The sequence below is a fragment of the Danio rerio genome, chromosome 7 (assembly GCF_052040795.2).
Source record: "Danio rerio strain M-AB ecotype USA chromosome 7, GRCz13ab, whole genome shotgun sequence".
NCBI lineage: Eukaryota > Metazoa > Chordata > Actinopteri > Cypriniformes > Danionidae > Danio > Danio rerio.
The window spans coordinates 73,091,877-73,113,684 of record NC_141027.1 but is presented as its reverse complement, the minus strand read 5'-3'; the positions used below and the strand labels follow the sequence as shown (position 1 = coordinate 73,113,684).

Below are 21,808 nucleotides of genomic sequence, written 5' to 3'. Positions count from 1 at the left end.
AATTCAGCTTATCTTTGATTGAGCCAATTATATTTTCAAGGTCAGGGGAGATGCAAGGCAGTCGCCAAGTCGTCACAGCAACATTGACACCTTCAAATGGCGTTAAAAAGTGTCACATACTGTATTAATTGATTCATTCATTCATTCATTTTCTTGTCAGATTAGTCCCTTTATTAATCCAAGGTCGCCACAGCGAAATGAACCGCCAACTTATCCAGCAAGTTTTTACGCAGCGCATGCCCTTCCAGCCGCAACCCATCTCTGGGAAACATCCACACACACACTCATACACTACGGACAATTTAGCCTACCCAATTCACTTGTACCACATGTCTTTGGACTACAGGGGAAACCTGAGCAAGAGGCAGGGAGAACATGCAAACTCCACACAGAAACGCCAACAGCACTACCTACTGCGGCACTGCTTCGCCCCACACTGTATTTATATGGTTTATTACTGTCTTCATGTAATGATGTATCCGTGGCCGCGAAATCACACGTGAACTGACCGCGAGCTGTTTGTTTACTACTGAGAACGTGCGCGTGCACGCATGACGCCTACTTTAGTAAACACAACCTGCATAGGCTTTGATTAACAGGTAATGAAGTTGTAAATAACGTTCAGTTTGTTGCACAGAGCGTTCATTTGAGCCGTGCATGAGGTTTGATTTGCATGTATGTGTGTTTTTCAGCCATGAGCTACACTCGGATATGAACGTGAAACCTGTGTGCGCATCCTTTAAATGATCATATCGCATTTTAGAGTTATGATTACGACAAGCATTTGATATGTTTTTTCTTTCATAGGTAATACATAGTGTTGTGCATGAAAATAAATGTCTATTGTGTCAGTATAACAACACTAACCTATATATAATGATGAATATAATGCAAGAAGGAATCTGATAATGACAAAATTCTATTTTACCAGTGAAAACAAATGGTCTGATGATGTTGTCAATGACAGATGACAAGCACATGTTTTAAACATAATAAATCAACTTTATAATTATGAATAGTTGTATTCTGATGTCCTCATTTTACTGTGAATTAACAAACAGGACATATTGAAAGTCTGTTCAAGTCCACCCTAATGACTAAACAAAATGTAGCATTTTAAGCAACAGTAGACTTACACATAATCCTAATATTATTATTATTGTTTTACCATGTTTGAGAATTAACAATAATTATAGGCTACTTATATTAACTGTAACGACGGGGGTGGAGTGACAGAAACAACTGGAGGTAGGATCCAGTATGCAAGGTTTATTATTTGTCAGGCAAGCAATGGTCAAATCAGGTGTGAACAGGTATATGCAGGCAAATCCAAAATCGTAATCGTATTAACAGGCAACAGGTCAAAAGGCAGGCGGCTAAACAGGAGAACAAGGAAAACTAGGCTAAGGTCAAATACGGAGAAACAAGACAGGGAGACGCGTTGTAATGTCACAAAATGCAAACAAGACTCGGCAAACTGGATGGGTTCATGAGTGGCTTATAAGTGATGTGATATCAGTCTCTGACAAGGTGCAGCTGGTGAGTGCAATCAAGCTAGATGTGTGAGCATGGGTGTCTGGGAGCAGTGCATGTATGAAAATGTAGTCCTGGGAAATGCGGAAGTGTAGTCCTGAAGTTCGTGTGAGAACCAGCGATCTCGGTTGTGTGACATTAACCTTTATTTTACGTTTACAGAATCATGAGAAAATTGTGATCTTGATCTTAAGCAAAAAAAAAAAAAAAGCGTGATTCACATTTTTGCCAGAATCGTGTAGCCCTAGAACTAACCCTTTAATGTGTTCATTAATCAAGCCTCTCTCACTGTACCAAAATATGCAAATGGAGACTAGTAGTTCCAAGCCTGAATTTGATCTTGTTGATTGACAGGTGGAAGTTCTCAAACATTATGCATACTGTATGTGCGGTTATCTGTTTTGCAGAGTCCTGTGCTGCAGTATCTGTATTATCTTGCCCAAGTGCCCATTGCCATGTCTCCTCTGAGTAACAACAGTCTGTTTCTGGAATACTCCAAGAACCCACTGCGAGAGTTCCTGCATAAAGGCCTGTGTGTCTCGCTCTCTACTGATGACCCCATGCAGTTTCATTACACTAAGGTCAGACTAACTGTACAAACATGCAAACATTTTCTGTTATACTGATTTCTTTGGTATATGAACTTTTTTAACGTCTTGTCAAAGACTATTGTATTTATCCAGGACCATGCAGATTAAAAACCACTGGTCAGGAAACATCTGAAAAACAAACAACTTATGCACAAACATCCTAGCATGCTCTAGACCTGAACCAGTGCAGTGGCTTACTTTGTGTCCACAGAAAAGAAAAATAGCCAAGGATGCCTTTTTAAGTTGTAAAGAAATCAGTGTTTTTGAAACTAACGAAGAGAGCAGAAGTCAATGATTTATTTCAGTTATTTAGCCTGACATGTTTACTCATACCTGTCAACTTTGGGATGTGAAAATATGGAATACTCCCCCAAACAAAAAGAAAAATAGCCATTATTAGCATAATAATAATAATTATAATTATAATAATAATAATAATAATGGCGGTTAATTCCGCTGTGGCAATCCCAGATTAATAAAAGGACTAAGCCGAAAAGAAAATTAATGAATGCATGAATTATCATTGTTATTATTATGATAATGTGTATATGTTCAAACACGCACCCAAAACCCAGTGACCACCAGTGTTGCCAACTTAGCAATTTTATTTATTTTTTTAAAAAGCACCTAGCAACACATTTAGCAATTTTTAACTTTGATTTGGCAAATTTTTGCAATTTTTAAAAAGCGGGAAACTTTTTAACTTTTTTTTTTCCACTTGGGAAACAGCGTCTATTTATCACTATGGAGCGCATCAGCTGATAGTCATGTATTATTTCAAAGTGTTTTCATGCATAAATAAAATGAAAGCACAGACTAGATTCACATTTAAGAGCAAGAGGCGGCGGTTCAGCAGTATGGGTTGCATATAGGGAGAATCTCTTCACAGAAAGATAAAAAAATACAGAAGAAATACAGGAAAATACCTTTACAGGATGACATTGGGATAGAACTGTAAAATACGGGAAAATCCTGGGAAAACCGGGAGGGTTGGTAGGGACAGATATGATTACTGTTACAAAATACTTTAAATGTTTCTTAAAATAAAATATTTTGTGTTCAAAGGGGAAAAAGTTTTTTTTTTTTTACCCAGACATTTATATATATATATATATATATATATATATATTTTTTTTTTTTTTTTTTTTTTTTATTTTATTAGAATATGCAAAGATAATACAAATACAAGAAAAAATCAACTAATAACAAATACAAAGCAACAAAACAAAAACAAAACAAAAACAACAATATAGTCAGGTACTGGTATGTGCGTGTGTGTGCGTGTGTGTGTGTGTGTATGCATGTAAAGGTAAATTGGTGGACAGGTCAGAGTACAGAGTAACCAGACATTTAAAAAGGATATATGTTAGAGCAGTAATCACTATACCGTGAAACAGTATTTTTTATTACCATACCGTCAGGATCTTAAACCAGCCCATGCCTATGTCCTATACAGGAGGCTTTAATGGAGGAGTACGCCATTGCAGCACAGCTCTGGAAGTTAAGCACGTGTGACGTCTGTGAAATCGCTAGAAACAGCGTCTTGCAGAGCGGCCTTTCCCATGAGGTAGTGCTTCAATTCATACCATCATGTTCATATTCACCCAACACTGAAGACACTAAAGCATCTTTGGCATTTTGTTCAGGAGAAAAAGCACTTCCTTGGGGTCAGTTACCTGAAAGATGGACCTGAAGGGAATGACATCCGGCGGACAAACGTGGCCCAGATCCGCATGGCCTACAGACACGAGACCCTGTGTAACGAACTCAGCTTCCTCGTGGATGCTGTCAAGTCAGAGGTGGTTGGGTTATTGTAGTTGTTCATAGTATTGTCTCTACTAAGCTCTTTGTGCCCATATATGCATGATTGGTATTTTTATATACTGTAGGAATGGAAGCACTAGGGACCCAAATGCAATGTTGTTTATTTACTGTATCTAGTCTTTCCCTGCTTCTCAGATGTATAATTCCCCCTAATGGCGCAGACAAAATAATTTAGTTATTGGAAATAAGTTATTTTAATATCTATACAGAACTATAGTTTAAAAATGTCTTGACAAATGTTGTTAATCATCATTAGGGAAATATTTTTTTAAAGTATTAAAAAAGCCATTTAATAATAACATATAATTTATTAAATATTAATAATATATAATAAATTACACTATATACAGCCCATAGCGGCACCCCTGCTGAATGGCCACAGTAGCGTTAATAACAAATGCTAGTAAAAATTAATAAAAAAGTACTAGTTATAAAACAAGTCATTATCATGAATGATATCAAATGAACAAAACCCGTCTAATATTAGTATTAAAAACCTAAAAGATTAGCATCAGTAGCATAAACAAAAACTAGTATGGTTTATGAAATGTTTAAGCTGTTTGCTATCAACATCGCTGTTTGTATGCAGTGATTTGAAATGGGCGTTTCAGAAGGTTTTTGACATTAGATTAGGCGGGAAATATCTCCCCCCTGTGGAGATTCTCAACTATAACATCAAAACACAGAGAAGATGCTTTTATAAGAGAGAAACGTCTGGAACATTCCATCATTGCGAGAGATAAACATACGAAGTACACTCTTAGAAATAAAGCTAGAATCGGTCACTTTTCAAAAGTTACTCTTTTGTTCCTAACAGGTCCTTTTAATAGGCCTACCTAAAAAAATAAAAATAAATAACAAACCCCTAACGCTACCTCAGTACTTTAAAGTTACAAAAGTGTTTCCTAAAGGCAGTGTTTGAATAATTCTGACGATCGGGGGTGTCAACTTTTTTCGGTAGTAGTTTGTTAATAAATGCTTCAGTCAATCAAATTTATGAATGTATTTGAAATACATCTCATTTATTAATAAAATGTACACGTTTTCAGTGTTTTGATGGATATTTAGTGACTCTTTTATTGGTCATTGTTGATCAAACTATACAAATTATGTCTTTTTTTAAGGCTACATGCAGATATAAACACCTATTTTAAAAGAAATGTGTTTTGTAAATACTTACTGGAAGATGTCTACCGGGGATCTAGAAATGCCAGTTTCAGACTTTTCAATCATACATAATCATTTTCTTAGCACTGAATGGGGCGATTTTGCATTTACAATGGTATGAACCATTATAGAGGGTGGTCAGATGTATACTGTATTATACATTTTTAATTATTAATGTTTCATATAAAGACCAAAGATCAGAGAAAGCTATTCCTTACTATTGAAAGGCTGATGCCCCATACATTTTGTTTTGATGTCCTTCAGGAGTGATCAAGCGTTAATTAGGGGGGTCAATCCCCCAAACCTCCCTGTAATTCGCACCCTGCCTAAAGGTACTAATGTGCAGCTGTCAAGTTCAAAAGTGCACCTTTTGAGTAGGTACCGCCCCACCCTGTTGAAAAAACCCCCCAGCTATGTCTAGTCTGGTCAACCAGCTAACACCAGCCAACTAGGCTTATTTAAGCTGGTCGACCAGCCTGGTTTTAGAAGGGTTTAACTGGTTAGGCTGGGAAATGTCCAGCTGAAACCAGCGTGACCAGCCCGATTTAAGCTGGACATAGTTGGTTTTGGCTGGGTTCCAAGCCTGGCTAGGCTGGTTTTAGCTGGTCATCTCCCGGTCTAAGGGCGCTATATAGCTACAACCAGCACAATAGTGCACAAGACCTTATTGGTCGCCATTTGTTGCTATTTTCAGATCAGTTCAACTCTAATGTTCCCGTTTTGCATCACATTGTTTAAATAGTAAATCCATTGGTGCGGCTTTGTGGGCTCATGTGTGTTCTGGTCTTTAAAGAAGGTTTGTTAAGGTGCATTGTTGGTGAGTTGCTGTTTTGAGGAACTAAAAATAAACTGCACAATTGACCAGCTAAAAGCAGGTCTTAAGTCCAGCGCAGAGTGCTGCGTTAGTTGTGCGTCTTACGTTACGTTGTGTATTAGTCTGAGTTCTGAGTTTAAGTTTAAGTTCTGAGTTTAAGTTTAAAGCTTTAGTAATCCCCTTGGGGCAATTCATTCTGACATGGTGGTGCTTCAAATATAATAAGAATGACACACTTAACACACTAAACACACACACTTAACATCAAGTACACAAACAAAAAAAAAAAAAATAATTCAATAACAATGATCATTTGAATAATAATAAATAATAATCCATCGATTAACTACATTTATTACGTAACTGAATGGCTTCAGGCACAAAAGTAAACATAATGATTTAGATCTTATTATCCTTAGATGTCGCCAAAGGGGCATCCACTCAAAATATTTGTTTAAGGAGTGTATTTAATGTGCCATCCCCAACACCTGCTGTTCGTAATAGGATGCAAGACCTCACAAGGTCACTCTGAAATTTTTTTTTTCGCAGAAATTAACAATGCCTTGAAGACGATTCTTGTTTTTTATAGGTCTGACTAGCTAAGACCAGGCTGGAAATGGCTGGAACCAGCCTGGAAATGGCTCAAACCCATCTAAAACCAGGCCAGGCAACCAACTAATACCAGCCAATCAGCTTAGTCTGGTTTAAGCAGTTATTTTCAGGAGGCAGTGACAGCCTTCTACCTTTATTTCTAAAAGTGTAACTAACAAACATAACAAACAAAATATATGTATGAAAATGTGCATATGTAAGGCTTGTAACATGGAAGAATATTGCTTTTAAACTATTATTTTTAATGTGTGATATGTGTATTTTTTTTTATCAGTGTGTTTTCCGAAGCCAGTGTATGTATTCCTTGAATAAGTTAGCCAGATACAAATTTTACAAATACTGATTGCTAAAAATGTGATTCTTTTTGATTCATGTGTAGAAAAGAGTTTTATAAATGAGAAAGTGTTGAGAATTGGGTAACACTTTTTAAAAACTACACACGATGAATAATTTACTTAGCATTAGCATCTAGTGAATTCATTATCTGTTAAGCATTAACTCTACATTAATAAACGTTAGTAAGCAGTTTATAAATGCAGCTACAAATGCTGTATTTTTGACTTATAAGCACCTATATAATGTGTTTAATAATTGTATTTTCCTAATTTGTTAATGATTTATTTTTCATTATTAAATTAAGTATCGCATTATTTCAAACCAGTTGTATTTAAGAGTAGTTGAGGGTTTTTAGGATCATTCCGAATGATTAATAAACTATTGAAATCAACATTTCAGAGTGGAGAAATCACTTTCGCAAACGCTCACGCTCAATCTACCCAGTTGGTGGAATGAACTCCCTAACTGCATCAGAACGGCAGAGTCACTCGCTGTTTTCAAGAAACAACTAAAAACTCAACTATTTAGCCTCCACTTCACTTCCTAATCTGCAATTGCCTCTCTGGATATACCACTAACTGTACCCAAAAAATAAAAAAATAAAAAAATTACTAATACTTTCCTTCTCAGACTTTACAGACCTGAAATTTGCCTTCAGCACTTATTCATTGTTGCTCTTATAGTTGTGTAAATTGCTTCCTTGTCCTCATTTGTAAGTCGCTTTGGATAAAAGCGTCTGCTAAATGACTAAATGTAAATGTAAACATTTATATATCTTATTATTCAGGCATATACTAATAGTTAATAGTTATATGTTAATAAATGCTTTATTGATTCAACTTCATGCAGTTTTTCTAATCTAAAGTGAGGACTATTTATGCTTTATAAACCCCTTATAAATGACTATTGAAGGCTCGGTATCAAAAAACAATAATCTTTGCAATCTTTTCTGAAAAGTAAACTTACTGTAAAGTTTAAACAATGCCAAATAACTGGACTGTCAAAATACGACATAAAAACTGGATAAAACAACAACAACAATATAATAATTTAACAATATAATAAGATGCAATGTTTAAACTCTACAGTGATTTTTTTTTAGATAAGGTTTAAAAATGTATTTTTCATTTGAAGAACAGTTTCATTTGTGTATCTTTAAATGAATAGGAATGAATAATGTCATTTTTCCTGTTTGGAATTTAACTGAGCCTTTATTTGTCATTTATAAGGGGTTTATAAAGCATAAATATTCCTCACTTTAGATTAGGTCACAAAACTAGATGAAGTGAAGTAAATAAAGCATTTATTAACATACATAGTGACCATATATGCCTGAATAGTAAGACATATAAACGTTGATTTCAATAGTTTATTAATCATTTACTAACTCATTCTGAATGATACTAAAAACCAATGGTCACCAAACTTGTTCCTGGAGGGCCGGTGTCCTGCAGATTTTAGCTCCAACCCTAATCAAACACACCTGAACAAGATAATCAAGGTCTTACTAGGTATACTTAAAACATCCAGCCAGGTGTGTTGAGGCAAGCTGGAGCTAAACCCTGCAGGGACACCGGCCCTCCAGGACCGAGATTGGTGACCCCTGCTAAAAACCCTCAACTACTCTTAAATACAACTAGTTTGTAAACAATGCAATATTTAATTTATTATTGAAAATAAATCATTAACGAAGTATGAAAATACAATTATTAAGCACATTTTAAATATGTTTGTAAGTCAAGAATAGAGCATTTATAGCTGCAGTTATAAACTGCTTACTAACGTTTATTAATGTAGAGTTAACGCTTAACAGATAATGAATTCAATATTTGCTAATGCTTAATAAATGATTTATAGTGTGTAGTTATTATAAAGTTTTACCAAGAATTGTTATAGTAAATAAATACTATATTTAGTAAATAAAATCCCATGTCATATTACCTGTTATGTTATGTTTTTTTTGCACACACACAAAATTTTCACAGTATTTCCAATAATATGTTAAGGCCTTTAAATTTAACTTTAAACTGGATATTAGTATCTTGCAAAATAAGTCAAATATTTTGTGCTGTCATCATGGCAAAATAAATGGTCCCACTTTATATTGTGTCCTTAACTACTATGTACTCGCATCAAAAAATAAATACAATGTACTTACTGTGTTCATAATGTATTTGAGAACACTTGTGGTGCTCGTGAGTTGGGATAGGGGTAGGGTTATGGACAGGTGTGGGTAGGTTTAAGGGTGTGTTGAGGTGTAAGGGATGGTCAACAGTGTATTTACAAATGTAATTACAGAAGTTAATTACAGATGTCATTACATACAGGTATTTAATCAAGCATAAGTACACAGTAAATACATGTATTTACACAATTAATACATTGTAACTAATTATGAATTTCTGTGTAAGTACATATTAGTTAAGGACACCTAATATAAAGCGGGACCAAATAAATTATTATAATTCAATTCAATTCAGCTTTATTTGTATAGCGCTTTTACAATGTAGATTGTGTCAAAGCAGCCTAACATAAATGGTCATAGTAATTGGAACAGAGTAGTTCAGTTTTTAGTGTTTAAGTTCAGTTCAGTTTAGCTCAGTTCAGTGTGGTCTAAAATCAATACTGAGAGTCCAAACACAGAAGAGCAAATTCATCGATGCGTAGCTCTACCAATCCCAAACCATGCAAGCTAGAGGCGACAGCAGAGAGGGAAAAAACTTCACCGAAATTAAGAAATTAAAAATAAGAAATTACTTATTAAAACTATTTTATTTTAAAATTTGTTGAAAAAATGCCTGTTGAAAGCATTTGGGGAAAAGCTTTATACAAACATATTTACAGTATATGCAATTCTTCATTTTGATTGGCTGGAAGGTGTGCAATAAGATTGTTCAATGCATATGGGCAGTTCCAGTCATACATATGTATGCATTTGTGTGTGTGTGCGCATGTACACATGTATAAAATTTCTTAATTTTTTTTTTCAGTTAAATTTCCAACATTTTAAGCAAAGTTCAGAAATTATTTAATGAAGAAAAATAGTTTTCAAAAACAGCACAGTTCAGCAAGCTTCCCTATATAAATAAACACATTTGTGTCATTACCTACTGTACATTACATAACTACACCTCTGTAAGAGACGCACTCAATGAAGCCTGATAAACACACACACACACACACACATACACACACACACACACACACACACACACACACACACACACACACACACACACACACAGGCAGGGATATCATTGTTCTGCAGAGCTACTGTCGTTTTCCTCCACCTGCTCCTCCTGGTTTTTCTTCATGTGCTCTTCTTGGCGTCTCTCCTCCATCTGCTCCTCCTGGTGATTCTCATCCAGCTCTTCCTGGTTCTTTTCCTCCATCTGCTCCTCCTGGTTTTTGTCCTCCACCTGTTCCTCTTGTGTTTTCTGCAGGTCTTCTTTAGTATGGTGTTCCCAAACCTCAGTCTCGATGTACTCCTTCTGCTGCTCTACATCACACTGGGCCTTGCAGGGTCTTTTCCTGAAAATAAAATATAATATTTGATTATTATTTTATTTAATAATTTTTTTGGTATCCTTCTATTTTGATGTTCTCTTTATGCATTTTGTTGAATTAAAGTTACATTGGATCTACATGCCAACTAATTCTCATTAGATTATAGGTAGGACTGTAAGGTTAGGGTTAGGGTAAGTTGACATGTACTTGCAAAGTTTCTTGTTAAATTTGTTTAAGGAGCTGTATCAGCAGATATTAAGCAGACAGTCTCAAATGAGAAGCAATTGGCTTTTAGTTGCAACTTTTAGTCAATTAAATGTGCAATAGGGACCATCAACATAACAGGGTATATGCAGGAATCCTAAAGGTAGTTTCAATACTTCTTAAGACTTTTTAAAGACCTTCTCAGAATATTCTAAGCCCTCGTCGCCACTTCAAGTTCTAATCAGTATCAAACCTTTAACTTCATAAACAGTTGTTAATAAACATTTGTAGTTAAATAAATTAATGGAGCACAACCATGCAACAGAACTCAGAAACAAAGCTTGAAAGAATAAATTACGCGGTTGTTTTAAGCGACAAGCTTCCTTAAGGAAATAAACACAGCATGCAGAGTTTTGAACACTAGAGAGCCTGTGTTGAAAGTAATGAGTGTTTAGAGTTTTGTGTCTGGAGTTTTAAAAATTGACATCAGGGTTCTGAAACTTGTGGCAAAACAATAATAATAATAATAAAAAAACTGTAATATGGAGAATATTTTTCTTTTGGGTGCCATTGCTTTTATTCTGAACGCGGTTTAAATCATTTGCTTCTGTTGGTTCTCAATTTGGCAACCTGCGCTTGGGTTTGTTTTGATCCAGGAGTGCAATACCTAGTTCAACCACTGTTGAAACTTGTAATTCAGCCACTGTTTAAACTCATAATTCTCCAACCAGGAGTTTGCAAACTTAAGTTTTCCCATTTTGCTGTCTGTTTCGCTCTATGGTTTCACTACATGTGGAAAGCGACACATCACCTACCCGTGTTTGTCGCAAATTACAAGTCATCATGCAGATGAAGGAGCTTGGCCAGACGCGCCCGGCCCAAACCAATTGCGTGGATCGAACACGCCGTTAATATTAAAAGGAAAGTAAATATATTTATGTTTTTTTTGGAGTCAGACACTTTGGACAACGCTTGAACACAATTTCAGACCTCGTAAAAATGTGATTAAGACTTTTTAATACCTTTTACGGGCCTTAATTTTCTCATAACTGATTTATGTTACTTTAATACTTTTTAAGACCCCACAGACACCCTGAATAAAGCAACCCAAGATCATTGTGGAAATGTAGCCCCGCGGACGTTTCTGGAGACCGCGATTTATGTGGCAGGAGGTACGTAAAGGCCGCGTTTGGTTTTTTTCGAGCGAACGCTGCGGGCGGTGTGGCGCCGCTCCGCCCCTCCTCTTCGCGCTTGCCGGCCGACGGCTCGCCTCCGAGTGGAGGGCTTTCCCGACGCAATCAGTTTGTCCGCCTAGCTCACAGCGTTGCATCAGCGGAGGCCCTGGAGGAGGAGGAGGACGAGCTGGAGTCGGCTGCGGTGGACGACGACCGGGATCGGGTTCCGGAAATCAGGTAAGACAAAAAAACGGAATCCGGAAAATGAGGGCGAGAACGCGGTCGAAATCGAAGATGAGGGCTTTTGCTTTTTTTTTTTTTTTTTTCTCGATCCGGCGGCTATTCGCGCGAGAACGGCGCGGGCGTGAACGCCGCGCTCTCCCGAGAGGCGCGCGCCCGAGACGCGAAAAAGCGCGCACAGCGGCCTCTCACGGATCCGCGAAAACAAAAAAACGCTCGAATACGTACCTCCCGGGACGTAAATCGCGGTCCACAGAAACGTCCGCGGGGCTACGTTTCCACAATGAGCCCGGGTTGGAATAAAGTCTTACCGATTACTTTAGTGAATTATATTATATTGGCTTATTAAATTTGTATATATATATATATATATATATATATATATATATATATATATATATATATTGAACTAACAATGTTCACCAACTACTTATACAGTTAAAGTCAGAATTATTAGCCCCCCTTTTAAATTTTTTCTTAAATATTTCCCAAATGATGTTTAACAGAGAGAGGAAATTTTCACAGTATGTCTGATAATATTTTTTCTTCTGGAGAAAGTCTAATTTGTTTTATTTCGACTGGAATAAAAGCAGTTTTACATTTTTTTAAAGCCATTTTAAGGTCAAAATTATTAGCCCTTTTAAGCTAATTTTATTTAATTTTAATAACTTGCCTAATTACCCTAACTTGCCTAGTTAACCTAATGAGCCTAGTTAAGCCTTTAAATGTCACTTTAAGCTGTATAGAAGTGTCTTGAAAAATATCTAGTAAAATATTATTTACTGTCATCATGGCAAAGATAAAATAAATCAGTTATTAGAGATGAGTTATTAAAACTATTATGTTTAGAAATGTGATGAAAAAATCTTCTCTCCATTAAACAGGAATTGGGGAAAAATAAACAGGGGTGGCTAATAAATCAGGGGAGCTAATAAATCTATGGTGCTGATTTGGATTAGTCAATTAACTTAAGTTGCTTGTTTTTAGATGGTGGGAGTAAACCGGGGAACCCAGGGGAAACCCATGTGAGCACAGGAGAACGTGTAAACTCCACATAGAAACGGCAGCTGGCTTGGTAAGGACTAGAACCAGTGATGTTCTTGCTGTGAGGCAACAACGCTAACCACTGGGCCACCGTGCCACCCATCTAGGAAAGGAGGGGGTGGAGGGGGGGATTCTTCAAAATGAAGATGGCTCTTATATGAAACAGGGTATTTAGAGTGGCTTAGGAATCGTCTGATTGGTGAATCATAAATTGAATAATTAAGGACCGGCTGCAAGCAATCATAAGCATGTGATCCTTTTGAAATCAGTTTATAAATAAACTTCGCTTTAAGAAAATCTGTTCTTTTTTAGGATAACTTTGATTAAAGGTTTTGTGTACTGTATTAAATCACCAAAAAATAACTTACGTTCTGACATAATAAAGTGCCAGAAACACAGCAATCATGACTGCAAAGGTGACGGTGATCAGTAAAGCGGCAGGAACAGCTGCAAACCAGAAAGAGAAACACAGTAAACACAAGTGTGTATTTAGCTTAAACTAAATAATGCTTCATGTTAAAGGGGTATATCACCCAAAAATAAACATTTACTCACTGTTTACTCACCCTTAAGTGGTTCCAAACCTTTATGAGTTCTTTATTCTTCCGTTAAACACAAAAGAAAGTAGTTTGAATAATGCTGAAAACCTGTGACCATTGACTTCCATAGTAAGAAAAACAAATACTATGGAAGTCAATGGATGACAGCTTTTTAGCATTAGTCAAAATACCTTCTTGTGAGTGCGATAGAAGAATAAAACTCAAACAGGTTTGGGAGAAGTGAAGAATTTTTCAGTTTTGGGTGAACAGTCCTATTAAAGGTTTAATTTAAACCATCTAAGAACATGGCATAAAGTGCATAGTCCTATCTAAATCCAATTTTGCTATTTTAAGAAGGGGAAAAACCATTGTAGCACTCAGCTCATGATCTAAAAGTGGTTATCCTTATTCTCTAAATGAGTTATCGGTATGTTTTGGGCAAAAAAAAAAAAACAGATCAGATTGTCATCTATTCCCATGGTTAATTAACTATTTACATGCCAGACTTTGGACTTTGGAAGTGGAAAAAAACAGCGACAACAGTGATATCAATTATAATTAAGGTAATTGCAGTAATGATTATAATGCCATATACCCAACACATACCACATATATCCTATCTAATATGTCAGTAATCATGTTTTAGAAAAATATATTTATTAATTAATTTATATATTTATTTATTTCCCTCTGTCCTCTTCCTGTCCATCGTTCACCATATGTCCATGTATGTATGCCAAACCTGAGGTGGTGCTTTAAACAAGGTGTGGTGAATGAATGAATGAATGAATGAATGAATGAATGAATGAATGAATGACCGAACAAATAAAAAACCAACGAATGAATGAATGAACGAACGAACAAAATGAATGAATGGACAAACAAAATGAATGAACAAAATGAATGAATAGATGAACAAAATGAATAAACGAAATAAATGAACAAAATGAATAAATGAATAAACAACCTAAATGAATGAACTAATTAATAAATGAATAAAGAAATAAATGAACGAAGGAATAAATGAATGAACGAATGAAATGAATGAGCAAACAAACAAATGAACAAATGAATGATCGAATAAAAGGATTGAAAGAACAAACGACTGAACGAATAAATGAACGAAATTAATAAATGAATGAATGAAAGAATTGAATGAATTAATTAATAACACTAACAAATAAATTAATGAAGAAATGAACAGAATGAATTAACAAATTAATGTGCGAACGAATTAAAAGAACGAAATGAATAAATGAATGAATGAAATGAATGAACAAATAAAAGAGTGAACGGAATGAACAAATGAATGATTGAATGAAAGAATTGAATGAACAAATGAATAAACAAACTAATGAATGAATGAATGAATGAATGAATGAAAGAACGAAATGAATAAACAAACAAAGGAATGAATGAACGAATGAACAAATGGAATGAATGGGCAAACAAAATGAATTAACCAATGAACAAACAAAGGAAATGTATGAACGAATGAATGAATGAATGAATGAATGGAGGAATGAATGAATGAATGAATGAATGAATGAATGAATGAATGAATGAATGAAAGAACAAAATGGACAAACAAAATAATGAATGAACGATCGAATGAACAAACGAACAAACAAAATGAATGAATAAAATAAATGAACGAACAAATGAAATTTGCTATTTATTTAAACAATGTGCCGCAGGACGTGAAAATGATATCTGTGCTAGGAAAGTAGCAAAAAAGAGAGATGTATGACAGAGCCCTATGATGTACCTTCAGTGGAGCCACTGCTCAGGGCAAGATGTTTGGCATCAGCCCTGTGGACCACAGAGGGACCTGCAGACGCTGAACGAGGAACACTGGACCAATGGGAAGGGAGTTTAGATAATGGGCTTCCCCTCAGATGAACTCCAGCAGTAGGAGCCACAGATGAACGTGTCGTCATCGGCTTTCCGGTTGTCATTTGGTGCACCTTTATGGAAGCCTGTGTCTCAAAATCTACAAAAAAAAAAAAAAAGATAAAAAATAAATCAGGCTTGTTACATAACAGGCAATGAGACGCACATTATGTTCAACTTGATGAGGCGTTTGCCAATTCATCTCTCTGACTTTCTTCCGCTTTACCACATCCATGACCCTCATAGGAAACCAATCTGTGATGATGTCACATCCACAGTTTCCGATTTCCTTGGCACACTAACACTTTGTACTGATTTGGTGCCAAATAACACACACACTTACGTAGAAAGAAATGTGTATCAGAAAGAGCCCATATATGAACGAACATATACTGTATACACAATTATAGCTTTAAATACATATTTCAACATACATGTACATATTTGTAACTCCAGTGGTTGAAAAAATATATGTAAAGGGCAATATTTTGAAATATATATCTCATATATTTGTTTATTATATGTGAAATATGATATGTGAAAACATTATGATATATTACGATATGTGAAATCCATAGATGTAGGAAATTTATGATATGCTAAAACATGTATCTCATATACTGTATACTGCATGTAATTTGCATATATTGCCACAGGTCAGATTCTATATAGATATATTTATTAGGCTTGAATTTATTACTTTAATTTGTCATTTATTACTTTATTATTTATATTCAATACTTATATTTATCATTATTTATAAGGATTTGCTGTGCAATCATGTTAGATTTTGTAAAAAAAAAAAAAAAAAAAAAAAGTAATTTTAAATCACATATTGTTTGCAATGGGATAATTAAAGTGGAAGTAGTGAGTCAAGTTTACATTATTTTGTAATAATAAAGGGATTCATAAAGGGACTAGGCCGAAAAGAAAATAAATTAATGAATAAAAATATTCTTATATTTTTTAAATATTAGCTAAATAATTGCTTATACTTGGAGAATTAAAAAGGTCTGGTCACACCCACCCAAGCAACCAAGTGACACGGGCAACACCGAGGCCAGTCAGGGTTGCCAGGTGTGAATGGATGAAAAAAATGAATGAATAGACGAACAAAATGAATGAACGAAATAATGAATAAAGACATGGCGACGCAGTGGCGCAGTAGGTAGTGCTGTCGCCTCACAGCAAGAAGGTCGCTGGTTCGAGCCTCGAGTGCGTTTGGTGGGTTTCCTCTGGGTGCTCGTTGAAAATGAATTAATTCACGAAATGAATTAATGAATGAACGAATTAATAAATGAATGAATTCAGACATAAGGTACAGGTGAATTGGGTGTGCTAAATTGTCTGTATTGTGTGTGTGTGAATGAGTGTGCGTGGATGTTTCCCAGAGACATGGGTTACGACATCCTCTGGATACGTTGGCGTTTCATTCCGCTATGATGACAAGAAAATGAATGAATGAAGAAATGAACAGAATGAATGAATGAACGAATAAATAAACTAACGAACGAATGAAAGTACGAATAAATGAACGAACGAAATTAATGACCAAACCAATGAGAGAACGAAATGAATGAATAAACGAACAAAATGAACAAATTAACTAAATGATTGAATGAACGAATTGAATGAACAAATTAATAAATAAACAAACTAACGAATGAAATAATGAAGAAATGAACGGAATGAATGAACGAACGAACAAATGAAAGAATGAAACGAATGAATGAACGAATGAAATGTATGAACGAATGATTGATCAAATGAAAGGATTGAATGAACGAATGAATAAACAAACTAACGATAGAATGAATCAAAGAACAAATAAACGAAAAGAACGAAATGAATAAACAAACGAAGGAATGAATGAACGAACAAATTGAATAAACGGGCAAACGAAATTAATGAACAAGCAAAAGATGGAAATGAATGAATGAATGAATAAAATGACTGCTAAATGTCTAAATGTAAACGTAAAATGTAAATGATGCAAGATTATATTGGAAAAACCCATATAAACACTAATAATTAAATCAAATCTGCTGTGTTTACATGAAAACCATCACTGGACGGTGCAGGAATGCCCTTATATGGAGATGATAAGGGTGTGTTTTATGCAAAATATGATTACATTTATTCATGAGATACATATCTGCTGATTTTTTAGTTGAATAAAAATAAACTTTTGTTTTTTGTCATCTGAATTTACATCAATCAAACTGACTAAAATATTAAGTTAGACACTGTATAACTTAATTTAGTTGAAACCTGATTAACTTAAAACAATTAAAGCAGCATAAAAATGTTTGTTCTCTAGACTTTTTGTCATTACATTTTTTTACAGTGTATGTGACAGTCTCTAAAATGATTCATAATGAACTAAAATTGTTTACCGGTTACATTGAAGCAAAAGACATCAAATTGTTTGCTGGGATCTGCACGCCACACCACAACCCCAGTCTTGCCATTGCCGCAGTTGGGGTTAACCTTGACTCGAGGAACAACAGCGATCTGCTCATCGATCCACCCGAACCTATCATTTGAAAAGAGGAATATGAAAAATCCTCGCATTAAACAGATCAGACTTTTCAGAATTGAGCAGTGTTTTACCTGCACGTCTCCAGGCCGTGTTTCTGAGCCTCTGCTAGCTGTGCTTTGTTTGCAATCGTCAATCCGAGATGCTCACAAAGATCTCTGGCTGATGATGCGTTTAAAGCATATTGATTCCCAATGGAAGCTTCTGATACCCCGGAGATGGCTTGTTTAGGGTGCACTGTTCATCAGAAGAAAGCAGACTAAACTATAGTTATTCCAAAAACACACACAAGAAGATATTTTGAAGAATGTTGAAATTTATGTAGTGATTTATTTATTTATTGTAGGGGGAAATACCATGGAAGTCAATGAGTCATTTAATGTAGACTATTCAAGAAAAGAAAATCATAAATATTGTTATTTTGTGTAACAAAAAGAAGATGTTTTGAAGAATGTTGGAAACTGGTAACCATTTATATTCAGACTAGGGGGGAAATGGTTTAGGGTGCAACGAAAAAACACAAAAATATAATTATTTTGTGTAAAAAAATGAAAGGCGGGGTTGTTCACTCAAAACACGAAAGAAGATGTTTTGAAGAATGATGAAATTGATGCAGTTTATGCATTTATGTGTTATAGTGTGGGGAAATAAGTAGGCCATTCATCAGATTTAAAAAAATGCCAAAAAAATATATTTTGTTATGTTGTGTAGCAAATTAATTTTGTGTAATAAAACTGAAAAGAAGGTATTTTAAAGAATGTTTGGAAGTGATGACCATTTATATTAAAATAGGAGGGATACTATGGAAATCAATGGCCTGTTTAGGGTGCAGAGTTCATCAGAAAAAGAAGAAATGCAAAAAAATGTATTGAAGGTATTTTTTTTCATTTTTTTCTTCTGATGAATACTTAAAAAAAAAATTAAAAAAAATAAAAAGATATTTTGAAAAATGTTGAAAGCCGGTAACCATTTATAGTCATAATAGGGACAAATGGACGTCCATGGCTTGTTTAGGATGCACTATTCACTGGTTGTTTAGGATGCACTGTTGCAGTGCTCATCAGAAGTAACAGGCAAAATAATTTTTTGTTTTTTTTGTCATTTAAAATTAAGGGCATAGTTCACCTAAAACACAAAGGAAGATATTTTGAAGAATGTTTGAAACTGGTAACCATTACTTTTCATATGTGGAAGGGATACTAGGAAATCATTGGTTTATTTAGGGTGCAGTGTTCATCAGAAGAAAACAGACAAAACTATTGTTATTTTGCGTAGCATAAATTGAAGCCATAGTTCACCCAAAATAGAAAAGAAGATATCTTAAGGAATGTTGAAAACCGGTAACCATTCATAGTCATAGTGGGGAGGGGATACTTTGGAAATTAATGGCTTACTTAGGGTGCAGTGCTCATCAGAAGAAAACAGACAAAAAATTGTGATGTTATGTAACAAAAATTAAAGCCATAGTTCACCCATAATAGAAAAGAAGATATTTTGAGGAATGTTGGAAGCTGGTAACCATTTATATTCATAAAAGGGGGAAAATACTAGAAGTCAATGGCTTGTTTAGGGTGTAGTGCTCATCAGAAGAAAACAGACAAAATATTGCTATTTAGTGAAACAAAAATGAAAGCCTTAGTTCACCCAAAATAGAAAAGAAGATATTTTGAAGAATGTTGGAAACTGGTAACCATTTATATTCATAGTGGGGAAGGGATACTATGGAAATTTATGGCTTACGTTGGGTGCAGCGTTCCTCAGAGAAAAACATACAAGAAAAATTGTGATTTTGTGTAACAAAAATTAAAGGGACAGCTCATTTAAAACACAAAGGAAGATATTTTGAAGAATGTTGACGTTTATGAAGTCATTAATATTCATAGTAAGGGGAAAATACTGCAAACAAAATCCAAAAATATTGTTATTTATTAACCAAAAGGAGATATTTGGAAGAATGTTGGAAACCGATAGTAATGACAATTAAAAATTGGCTACGTTTAACATTTTACATAAACAAAAATACATAGTATGAATAAAAATATATAGATTTTATTTAAGTAAAGATCATTAAGTAAAGATCATAATTTTAGATTAGTAATGTGCATTGCTAAGCACTTGGTTAAGACTAATTAAAATCATTTTCTATATAATTAGTTTTTTTAACCCTCACATTGCAGATTTTTCAATAGTAGTACATTAAGGGCATAGTTCACCCAAAACACAAAGGAAGATATTTTGAAGAATGTTGGAAACTGGTAAACATTAATATTCATAGTGGGGAAGGGATATTGGTTTATTTAGGGTGCAGTGTTCAAAGGAAGATATTTTGAAGAATGTTGACGTTTATGAAGTCATTAATATTCATAGTAAGGGGAAAATACTGCAAACAAAATCCAAAAATATTGTTATTTATTAACAAAAAGGAGATATTTGGAAGAATGTTGGAAACCGATTGTATTGAAAACTAAAAATTGGCTACGTTTTAACATTTTACATATACAAAAATACATAGTATGAATAAAATTGCCAAAATTTATGCCAAAAATCACAATAATATTAAGTAAAGATCATAATTTTAGATAAGTAATGTGCATTGCTAAGCGTTTGGTTTAGACTAATTGTGAATCATTTTCTATATAATTAGTTTTTTTAACCCTCACATTGCAGATTTTTCAGTAGTCAAGTATTTCCATGTCCTAACAACTTATAATGGAAAGCTTATTATTAAAAAAAGACCCCATGAGTGATTTTGTGGTCCAGGGTGCATATATAATCAACATTTATAAGTCACATTACTAAAATCATTGCATATAATCAAAACACTCCATCTATAAATCTAATAAAAGACACAGTCGATAAATAAATGCTCGAGGCAGATCTTACCTTTTACAAGCTGCATGTCAAACGCCAGACCAGACATGAACAGGCCACTGAAAAGCACCATCTTAATCATCATCATCATCATCCCCATGCAGACTCGTGTCATGGTGTTTCTGAGTCAAGTGTTCCTCCGAGTGTCAAACGGAGAGGTTATAGGGAGGCTAAACTCCCCAGGGGGTCGTCCCATTGCGTAGAGGGGCGGTTATTGCATAAATGACCCGTACAAAGTGTCATGACCAAAAGGAAACAGGAGGTGCGCTGGCATCTCTGATGAGGACGCCACTCTTCAGGAGACCAAGGAGAAAGTGTGTGTGGATGAAGACCTGCTGACGCACGCCAACACACACAAACATTTCCATGCTTTGTGTCATAGAGAATACAGTGCAGATCCATAACCTGTGCAGGAAATCCATAACACCAGGGGAACATGCTCTGGACTAATCAGCTTTCTTACATGGTTTTCCTGGTAACCGAGGACTTTGGGAGGCAATAAAATAAAAAAATAAAAATAAATAAAAATAAAATTACAAAAAATTTTTTTAATTAAATTAATAATAAAAAATAACTTAAATATATAAATCAAATGAATCAAAAATGTAAAAAAAATAATAAATTAAAAGAAATATTAAAGAAAATAAATTAAATGAAATGAAATTAATAAAATAAAATAAAATAAAAAAATTAATTAAATTAAATTAAATTAAATTAAATTAATAAAATAATAATAATAATAATAATAATAATAATAAATTAAATAAATAAAATTAGATACAGAGTAAGATACTAAAGAGATATTAAGCAATAGTGAAAAAAGTCAAACTTGTGACAATTATTAAAGTCCTACTTGATCCATAACACCAGGGCCCGGTTTTTCAAAAGGTTTAATCTGGATTAAATTGATCCAGATTTAT

The 21,808-nt window shown here is 34.5% G+C and overlaps 2 protein-coding genes across 7 annotated transcripts in view; one reads left to right on the top strand and one right to left on the bottom strand.

Annotated features, from left to right (window-relative positions):
* The window catches only part of ampd3a (adenosine monophosphate deaminase 3a), a 32,852-nt gene extending 25,390 nt beyond the window's left edge, over positions 1-7,462 (top strand). For 3 of the 6 annotated variants that reach the window (XM_087262219.1, XM_087262223.1, XM_087262221.1), the window contains 4 exons: positions 1,941-2,114; positions 3,580-3,690; positions 3,770-3,922; positions 6,518-7,462. In XM_087262219.1, the coding sequence (XP_087118345.1) occupies positions 1,941-2,114; positions 3,580-3,690; positions 3,770-3,922; positions 6,518-6,523 (444 nt within the window). In that variant the 3' untranslated portion in view covers positions 6,524-7,462. Of the gene's footprint in view, positions 1-1,940; positions 2,115-3,579; positions 3,691-3,769; positions 5,108-6,517 lie in introns of those variants that run through there. The other 3 variants (XM_087262218.1, XM_087262222.1, XM_087262220.1) reach the window with 1 other exon arrangement.
* Positions 7,463-9,880: 2,418 nt separating this feature from the next.
* On the bottom strand, positions 9,881-21,025 carry lyve1a (lymphatic vessel endothelial hyaluronic receptor 1a). The gene is made up of 6 exons (NM_001309475.1): positions 20,901-21,025; positions 18,092-18,254; positions 17,875-18,014; positions 15,354-15,578; positions 13,415-13,493; positions 9,881-10,407 (listed from the first exon to the last, which is right to left on the bottom strand). Exons 1-6 carry the CDS (start codon positions 21,001-21,003, stop codon positions 10,131-10,133), a joined length of 987 nt encoding a protein of 328 aa, NP_001296404.1. The 5' UTR covers positions 21,004-21,025; the 3' UTR covers positions 9,881-10,130.
* Positions 21,026-21,808: the final 783 nt, after the last annotated feature.

Bases quoted from the DNA above. Each gene is read 5' to 3' on its own strand.
- lyve1a (NM_001309475.1), bottom strand. From the start codon at position 21,003: ATGACACGAGTCTGCATGGGGATGATGATGATGATGATTAAGATGGTG. The intron at 15,579-17,874 runs GTAAACAATTTT...TTTTTTTTGTAG, and splicing joins CTTTTGCTTCAATGTAACCG to ATTTTGAGACACAGGCTTCC. The intron at 13,494-15,353 runs GTACATCATAGG...TCTGGTTTGCAG, and splicing joins GAGCAGTGGCTCCACTGAAG to CTGTTCCTGCCGCTTTACTG.